Here is a 10,000-nt window from a genome sequence, read left to right as displayed (position 1 = left end):
TACTCAGGGGCCTCTGCCATCCACAGTGGCTGACTTCTGGCAGGTTTGTTCCTAATGGTCTTAGTGTGTGTGTGTGTGTGTGTGACCCCCTTGACTGAAAGTGAAATGTTTGTGTGTGTGTGTAACGGAGGTGAACTGAGCTAGCATGCTAGTAGCCTGTGTCACACCCCTAACCTTAAAGCGATGGTTCGGAGTAATTTCACCCTAGGGTCCTTTGCAATATGACCCCAAGCCAAACACCCTCCCAGAACCTTTTTTCCCTTGGTCGAACCCTGGTCGAGTAGCACTGTCAGAAACGAATGACGTTCTGCAGTCGTGATGGAACCAACTTTTATCTCGTAATTACCCCACTAATAATGCCCTGAATGGTACGAAACTTCTGCAGTAGTACAACTATGACCTTTAGTCCAATAACGAGGCATTAGAAAGTTTGTAAATGCACCAGGAGTTTATTTAAATAACACTTGCCTCTGCATCTGCTACTATACCGCTGCGTCGACGTTTCTTCCGTGATTTGGGAAAAGCCTGTAAAAGTCCTGGCAGGAAGTGATTACATCAACGTTTTTTGGTTTATCCACTTTTTAATATATTTTTTTCCGAAGTGTTTACAACTTAGTGTTAACTAATAATTGTTGCAAACTGGACTACGAACAAAATATTAGTGCATTCCTGGATCTACATCCTTATGCATGCTTCCTGCCAGGACTTTTACGGGCTTTTCCCAAATCACGGAAGAAACGTCGACGCGCTACTCGACCAGGGTTCGACCAAGGGAAAAAAGGTTCTGGGAGGGTGTTTGGCTCAGGGTCATGGTGCAAAGGACCCTAGGGTGAAATTACTCTGAACCATTGCTTAAAGAACCCTTCTAACCGCTGAGTTGGAAGCCTGGGCTTTTAGGGCTGTGAGCGTTCGACTCCCATGCCGGTGTGTGTGGAGGTGGCGGGTTCGAGGGCTGTGAGCGGTGGACGAATTACGACCTCTGTTACATGTGTGTATATGTGTGTATTTGTGTGTTGCTCCTCACTGAAGTATGAGTGTGTGTGTGTGTGTGTGTGTGTGTGTGTGTGTGTGTGTGTGTGTGTGTGTGTGTCTCTTGTAGATGGTGTGGGAGAGTGGGGCAGTAGTAATCGTGATGTTGACGCCGCTAACTGAAGGTGGAGTAAAACAGTGCTACCACTACTGGCCTGATGAAGGATCCAACCTCTATCACATCTATGAGGTAAACACACACACACACACATACACACACACTCACACACAGATAACCTGTATCACATCTATGAGGTACACACAGACACACACACACAGATAACCTCTATCACATCTATGAGGTAGACACACACACACACACACACACACACACACAGATAACCTCTATCACATCTATGAGGTAAACACAAACACACACACAGATAACCTCTATCACATCTATGAGGTAAACACACACACACACACACACACACACACATACACAGACAACCTCTATCACATCTATGAGGCACACACACACACACACACACACACACAACCTCTATCACATCTATGAGGCACACACACACACACACACACACACACATACATACACATACACAGACAACCTCTATTACATCTATAAGGTACACACACACACACATACACAGACAACCTCTATCACATCTATGAGGCACACACACACAAATCCTCGATCACATCTATGAGGTATACGCACACACACACACAACCCACTCCCACTGGTCCGAGGCCTGTCTATTGAGGAAAAGGAGGATAATCATCCCTAGCCTTTTAAAGAGAATTATACAACAAGTGGGTTCTATGGAACTATTTATTTGTTTCTAATTGGCAGAGACCAGAGCCCTATCTATAAGCCTCTATATATATTCCAATATATATCTAGCCCTATCTATAAGGCTCTGGCAGAGACATTCCATGAGTTGGAATATCCACTCGAATTTCAAATTCAAAGGAGCTTTATTAGCATGACTGTTTGGATTGTTGGACAGATCTTGGGCGCTATTTTACCGGCGGAATAATTGACTGTTGTGGAGAGAGAGAGAGATGGAGAGAGAGAGAGATGGAGAGAGAGAGATGAAGAGAGAGAGAGAGATGGAGAGAGAGAGATGAAGAGAGAGAGAGAGATGGAGAGAGAGATACAGGGCTATATTTTAACGGTCTGAAACGGAAGTGTCTTTGCGCAAAACGCAAGTCACTTTGTGGGCGGATCTTGGGCGCTGATGCCGGCGGGATATTTGACTGTTGCGCCAGGCGCAAATCTAAAATGGGGTGGTCTGAAGTAGCTACATTAATCATGGGTGTGGTTTGGGCGTAACATGCAATAAACCAATCAGAGCGTCATCTCACATTCCCTTTAACAACAGGCACGCTTGTTCCATATCTGATTGCTATTATGGTGGCGTATTTGCCAGGTGCAGCCAGGAGCGTTCACAGCGCTATAATCACTGTTCAGTTGGGAACAGTTAGCTATTGATTTTTCCTCTTGACAAAATGTAATACAGAATTGTCACAAAGACATACTTTCCGATGGATCACTCTCACTGAATCACGAGGTTATGAATGCATGGTGATATTTTTGCTATGTACAATGTAATCTGTAACATTACCTCTCTATCGACAATGCATATCTTCTGTCATTTAATCGCTTCTCTCCCGTGCTGCCGCTGGGGCATTTGGGTTAAATGGCATCGGCATGCAGTTCAACATCACGTCTCCTTAAGTCCTCTAATATTTACTAATTTATGTCATCAACACATCCGTGATTCGTGAAAATGTGTACGCTAGATTTATGCCTATTTTTTCACATCTTAATAGTGATAATATTTTTCTTTGAAATTATGTATGGTTTACAGAAATGGGAACTACGTTGTAGAGAGAGGAGCGAAGTGTGCGTTGCACATCACAGGCGGCCAAGCATGGCTCCTTACCATCAGGCAACTCAACAGTTTCCAAGTTGACCTAACTTTCAACTCTGCACAGTATCCTATTAACTGCATGACAGTAGGCTATTTACAAGTTTGTAAACATGTTATCATCAACTTAATGTACGCACAACATTTGTTTGAGCAGGAGAGAGAATAACAATGAATGGATGCAGCAATTACAGAAATTGTAGCCATACTTGCTGCTTTCTTGTACTATCTGTGGTTGCTGGATAACAGCACATAAAAAGCTGATTAAGCTAATTCACTAACTCAAGACTTCAAGGCCATCATGGATATAAAATGTTTTTTGAAAATAACGAAAGGATGGAGGGAACATAGCAAAGCTTGGAGTTATTTCAGATGGGCTACAACAAGGTAGGCAAAATTATGATGCTTAAAACCTTAGCGCAGCTGGAATAATGCTTAGGTTGATGTTAAAGCGCACGCGATGTTTAATACACAACGGTAAATTGGAACAAAACTATAGGTAACTTTAGGCTGTATAGGGTTGCATAAAGTTTTCCAAATTAATGTGCAACGCATTCATTAATGCAGGCCTGGGGTCATGCATGCGCCCTTAAAATAGCATCTGCATTTGCGCCACAGACTTTAGACCAGGGAGTTCCTGGGGCCTGTACTACGAAGAGGGGTTACTGGCTTATCTGGGTAACTTCGAGAGTAACTTGATCACGTGTGGCATAACTTCCCGATTAACCCGTACTACGAAAGGTGGATATGTTTTAACCTAGGTATGCTGCCATGGCAATTTACGCTGCATCTCAAATTATGTTCTTGGTTAACCCGAGGTTTCCGTTAACCACACCCTTTATAAGTACCACCCCTCCACTAACAATTCGAGACAATGTCGGCGTACCTGGATGATCCATACGACATTGGAGCGCAAATCGTGAGGTGCTCTCTTCGAGGGGTTTTAGAGACCGCCATATATATATATATATATATATGAAGATATAGATTGTCAGCCGAGGGAATTCGTTATCTTTGTCAGATGATCTAGGCAGAAGTCTCTAATGTCACCCGTCATAGCAATGCCGTTACGTGGACATTCATGTTTTCCATCTAATCGGTGATGCTGAACATCTGAGCAAGAATACTGTATGTCCGTGCCTTACAGTAGTGTTCAAAGACACCTTTTTCTTGTTAGCTGTAAAACAGAGGCCAAGTGAAGGCGATAAGCATACTAGGCCTACATGTTTTCATAATTAAGAAATATTAATGCAAGTTATGAATATATAAACCTACTATTCTGAATAATGTGTTTGTTTTTCATTTTCACCTGCTGCCATGTGCGTTTGGCAATGGTTAGGCATACACTAAATCAGTCAATGGGGGCTACTTAAACATTCAATTATCCTATTACTGTAATCACGGCTGTTTGGGGCAGCCGTGGCCCACTGGTTAGCACTCTGGACTTGTAACCGGAGGGTTGCCGGTTTGAACCCCGACCAGTGGGTCGCGGCTGAAGTGCCCTTGAGCAAGGCACCTAACCCCTCACTGCTCCCCCAGCGCCGCCATTGTAGCAGGCAGCTCACTGCGCCGGGATTAGTGTGTGCTTCACCTCACTGTGTGTTCACTGTGTGCTGTTTGTGTTTCACTAATTCACGATTGGGTTAAATGCAGAGACCAAATTTCCCTCATGGGATCAAAAAAGTATTTATACTTATACTTATACTTATCTATATGCCCACTTCTGAATTGTGTTGCATCTGTAGGCCTTTCTATGAACTCAAAATAGGCAATTTAATTATTTCAACTCATTTCATACATTCCAAGAAGCTATTAATCCTCCGTGAACACATATTTGAAGAACATGTGGAAATAAAACTTTACTTTTAGGCATTTAGGCTACCCGATCTGCAATACGTTGCCAACATCCTTGCCTTTGCTTTGTTCACTGCCGGCGATTTGATTTTTTTTGGTCAGAGAGTGGGTTTTAATTCCTCATAACTTGTCATAATAATTGTGCATTCCTCATCCGTAAAAATAAGGTGATCAGCGTCATCATTGAAAGTGGTGACTTGCGCTGCAACCCCCCTTTTATGTGAACGCCAAGACAAACTCCAATTAGGTTAACCCCGCTCAACAAATCAACTTCATAATCAGCGTCGTGAGTACCGATTAACACCACTTAAGATAACCACGTTTTGTCAACCCCGGTTTAACAAAGTAACCCTGGGTTACATCTGGGTAGGTTAAGCTCCCTTCGTAGTACAGGCCCCTGGTCTGTGGCGGAAATGTTTTCTTAAACTGCAAAATATCAACGTTATGCCGAACACGCCCGTCTTTTAAGAACCACCCCCCGTGGGCTAATCGGCTCCCTAATTTACAGGCATGTACCTGTGGAGGGAAAATTCCAATATGCACTGACTGCAAAATAGGAAAGACAAAAGCGCGAGTATACAAAGTCAATTGTGCTGGGGAGCCGTATATCTCTTTTTCTTCCCCCTTACCTCACTTGTACTATACCATCACCAGTCATCAGCCATCCTTGTGTTTGGCCCTCATCTCACCTGAGGTCCCATCCCTACGACTGCCCTGTCATCTCACCTGAAGTTCCATCCCTACGACTGCCCTGTCATCTCATCTGAGGTCCCATCCCTACGACTGCCCTGTCATCTCACCTGAGGTCCCATCCCTACGACTGCCCTGTCATCTCACCTGAAGTCCCATCCCTCTGACTGCCCTGCACATCTCACCTGAGGTCCCATCCCTACGACTGCCCTGTCATCTCACCTGAGGTCCCATCCCTACGACTGCCCTGTCATCTCACCTGAAGTCCCATCCCTACGACTGCCCTGCACATCTCACCTGAGGTCCCATCCCTACGACTGCCCTGTCATCTCACCTGAGGTCCCATCCCTACGACTGCCCTGTCATCTCACCTGAGGTCCCATCCCTACGACTGCCCTGTCATCTCACCTGAAGTCCCATCCCTACTGCCCTATCCTCGCCTGTTGCTGTCCCCCTGCCCGGATTCCTGGCCAGCGCAGCCTAGCGACCCACTACTTGCCCTATGACAACTCCTAATCCCCCTGGACAATTACTTTCCTACGCTGGACTATTTGAACTTTCTGACACTAAATAGGATTCATGCATTGTCATACTGGATATGTAACCATCCCACCTCTTTGTAACATGCACCTCAGGTGGCTTTAAACACCATGTTCTATTCTCTTTCTCTACACCTAACTAACTTATTAATTTAGCATGTAAACAGACCTTACTGTTCTGTACTGACCCTAGGCAGATGGGTCAGGCCTTTGAGTCGTGGATCTGCTTGTGGTTTCTTCCTACATGTATTTCCAATTCTAGGGAGTTTTTCCTTGCCCCTGTTACTCATGGGCCTTCTCTGATGGTTTAACACTCTGCATTGACGAGGAGGAACAGACAGTCAAGCGGGCAGAGAGTGCATCTTCATCCTGGTGCTCTAACTGGACTGTATCGGAAAGAGCATCCTGGTGCTCTAACTGGACTGTATCGGAAAGAGCATCCAGGTGCTCTAACTGGACTGTATCGGAAAGAGCATCCAGCATCCAATACTGCAGGATTTTTATGTCACCATTAGAACAACCAAAGGGCAGCTATATGGGATCAGTAGCTATGCCTTCGGGCTCAATCGTTTCAACTACAGGATGAAAATGGCTGTCCTTATTTCACAATGTCTTTCAACTAAGACACGAAAAACCACAAAGACCCATTGGAGAGGGATCTGGAATGTTGGTTACCTAGCAACCAAGACGCTGTCTATTAAAAATGGAACTATTTTTTGATGCGTAAAAACGAAGCCTCCTCATGCCCCTCCTTGATGTGTGTGCGTGCGTGTGTGTGTGTGTGTGTGTGTTTTTCAGGTCAACCTGGTGTCAGAACATGTGTGGTGTGAGGACTTCCTGGTGCGGAGCTTTTACCTGAAGAACATGCAGAGCAACGAGAGTAGAACCGTCTCCCAGTTCCACTACCACACCTGGTTACCTAGCAACGTACCAGAGACTCAGAGCCTGCTCGACTTCCGCAGGTGCATACAGTACACACACACACACACACACACACACACACACACACACACACACACACACACTTGATATACTTTATTTGATTCCACTTTACAAGTCAAGTTACATTAGGAACACACACACATTTATGTTTACATGTATTCATGTAGCTGTTGCTTTCCTCCAGTGGCTTATATTGAGGAGCATTCAAGCTACATAGCACAGGGAGACCTTAGCACAGGGCTCCCCAAATAGTTTAGCCCAAGGGCCTAATTATGTCAAGCATGCCAAAGCATTCAGGATACACCCACAAACATTTAAGAATTTAAAAATAATCTGACCAAAACAAAATCCCACCTACACAGATATTAATATGCATTTCTACTGGCATACTTCCTAGTGACATAAATGCAAAAAATATGAAGGGGAAAAAATCATGAGACGCAAATATCTAGGCAGAAAATAACAGATATGATCACATCACACTTTCCCAGATATGGGTAGCCCAAACTGTCCTGAAAAAGGATGATATAGCAAGTATAGCTGGCCATTACAATGACCAATATAACTAGCTTATCTCAGATTAACTAGCTGAACGACACCACTGACCACTTCTGCATAATTTCATGGAGTGCTGAAATATACACTTTTGTTGACCTTTTCTGAACTGTGAGACTCAGCAAATGCTTTGTGGTTGTGAACTTATTGCAATATTATCATAACTATTCTGCCCTACAAATAGCCTGGCGAGCCAGACCCACATTAAAATGTAGGGTCTGGGCACTCACCGTTCGCAGTGCTCAGTCCGAGGGGCGGGATAATCAGTTGTCTTAGGACGCAACAGGATATTTGTTTTCAAGTAGCAGGGAATTCAAGCCAAACCGTTGCAACTCTGCCATCAATCATTATGTTAAGCCCACCAAACGACTCCATACACGATTTCAATGTCCTGATTAAGTTTCGATTTCTGGAGCTCACAAGCCAACGGAGAGTTGCTAGACTAGCCCTCCGCTAGGGGCGCGTCTAGATTTCTAGGCAAAGTGCAGTAACTACATATTTGGTCAAAATTGAGTTACGAAATCCAACCTAATACCGAGGCTAACCGCAGTGTAGATACTACGTTCTGCCTGTGTTTACCTGGCTTTGACGCAGATACTGCGGTCTGCCTTGTAGCCCCATCCAAAACATTCCATCACACACACCACAAACACGATAGCTGCTAGAAATATATTGTAAAACTGACACAAACATCATGGCTCAATCCCGAGGAAAAACCATGGTGGAACTTGCTTTGAAATGCAAGTATCCAAACAACGGTAAGGAAGATGGATAACATATGAACAACTAACCAGTCAAATAACACCTAAATCTATTAATTATCATAAGCCTCGCGCTAGGCTACTAGCTAGCGAGCCGCTAGCATATTAAATCATTTTAGCCTACCTGCTCCCTTGAAGACTGTAGCATCTATCCAGTCTGGAAATGCTGTCATAATCCAAATACGATCTTGCCTTCATTTCTTAAGCTATTTTCGTTTCAGGCAGCTAGTCCAATTGTTGTGAAGATTACATTTAGTTAGTCGACTGGAGCAAAGTCACTGTTAGTTTAGCATTTCCGTGCTAGCCGATCTCCTGAGGAGAGCCGTGTAGCGCCTGCAGCCTGCAAGGACAGTCTTGAAGTAAATGTCACTTTATCTCGGTTGTTTACTTCTCAATACACACGCTACATCACATGGTTTAGGTAAAATATCGCGTTGTCTAATTGATAGCAGAGCCCGTCTACGGAGAGCCTCCCCACTCTCTATTAATCCCATACAAACCGAATTTGGCTGCAGTTTACCAGAGTTCACCTAGATGGCGATCGCGGGCCAAAAATACATGGGGTCCTATGGAGCTACATGGCTACATTTATTGTTTTCACCTATTTAACAACTGAAACCCTAAGCGACACACCACAGGGTGCCCAAGCAGACGCAAGCGGTCACACAAATATCACCTTCATGATGACCAGGGCCAGCGACATGAGGTCTGCAAATGTATGTTTTTATCCACCCAAAGAATGATCGGCTGATCACGACTATTTTTGGTAGTACTGACTCCTCAGGTCTAGCCCCACCACAAGAGCGGAGGGGAAGGCATGCCCCCAGCAATAAGATGGACTTGACTCCCATGTTCAAACACATAGAGTCATTCCATCCGTCAATAAGCCATTATAGGCGGGAGCATGCCCCAAACAGGAGGTATCTGCCCAGTGACATTAACATCCGGTCAATGTTTGAAGATTACAGGCAGAAATTCTCAAACGGCTCTTATGAAACATACAGGAAGGCTGTGAAGGAGCTAAACATCAGCTTCACAAAGCTGGGGGAGGAGGAGTGTAAACACTGCCTGCGGCATGATGTCCACCTCAAGGAAGAGCACCAGGCTGATGCCATAACTGAATGCCAACCTTGTCTACACTGGCAGGCCAATAAGGAAAGAGCAGAGAGTGCAAGGAGTCACTATCGATTGGATGCAGAAAAGGAACAGGTAGATGAGGTAATCCGTAGGGTCGACTTACAAAAAGTCATCATGTTGCCCCGAATGCCAGAATCACTGCTTACCATGAGACCTTCGCCAGTGTTGGCAAATTCACACCTTCGAAGAAGAAGACACTGTGATATGGCATGAGGGGATTGCGGGCAGACCAGCAGCAGAAGTGGCATCTGCGTTTGTCATCTCCCTTCATCAGGAGCGGGATGCGCTTCATCAGGAGCGGGATGTGCACTTTGTGACTTACTGGATGGACAACTGCACAGCGCAGAATAAAAAACTGGACCCTTTGTGTGTGTGTGTGTGTGTGTGTGTGTGTGTGTGTGTGTGTGTGTGTGTTTACATCTCGGATCTCGGAGAGGACTGTGTAATGGCATCTGGGGGAGTTTTTGTGGAGGTGGTGCTCAATCACTCAAGTAAATCACTCCATGAATAACATCCAAGCAATAACCTTAACGTTTTTTGAACCAGGACACACATTCATGAGTGCGGATAGCTTCCACCATGGAGTGGAAAAAGCAAT

At 44.7% G+C, this 10,000-nt stretch overlaps 1 protein-coding gene across 1 annotated transcript in view; it reads left to right on the top strand.

Annotated features, from left to right (window-relative positions):
- The window catches only part of LOC125284311 (receptor-type tyrosine-protein phosphatase N2-like), a 42,361-nt gene that overhangs the window by 27,657 nt on the left and 4,704 nt on the right, over positions 1-10,000 (top strand). Inside the window, exons 18-20 of the mRNA XM_048228219.1 lie at positions 1-43; positions 1,100-1,219; positions 6,806-6,969. The exon at positions 1-43 is cut by the window's left edge and continues 35 nt beyond it. Coding sequence (XP_048084176.1) covers positions 1-43; positions 1,100-1,219; positions 6,806-6,969 — 327 coding nt within the window. The remainder of the gene's footprint in view (positions 44-1,099; positions 1,220-6,805; positions 6,970-10,000) is intronic.

Source organism: Alosa alosa, chromosome 19 (assembly GCF_017589495.1).
Source record: "Alosa alosa isolate M-15738 ecotype Scorff River chromosome 19, AALO_Geno_1.1, whole genome shotgun sequence".
Classification (NCBI taxonomy): Eukaryota; Metazoa; Chordata; class Actinopteri; order Clupeiformes; family Clupeidae; genus Alosa; species Alosa alosa.
This window is presented reverse-complemented; position numbering and strand designations above follow the sequence as displayed.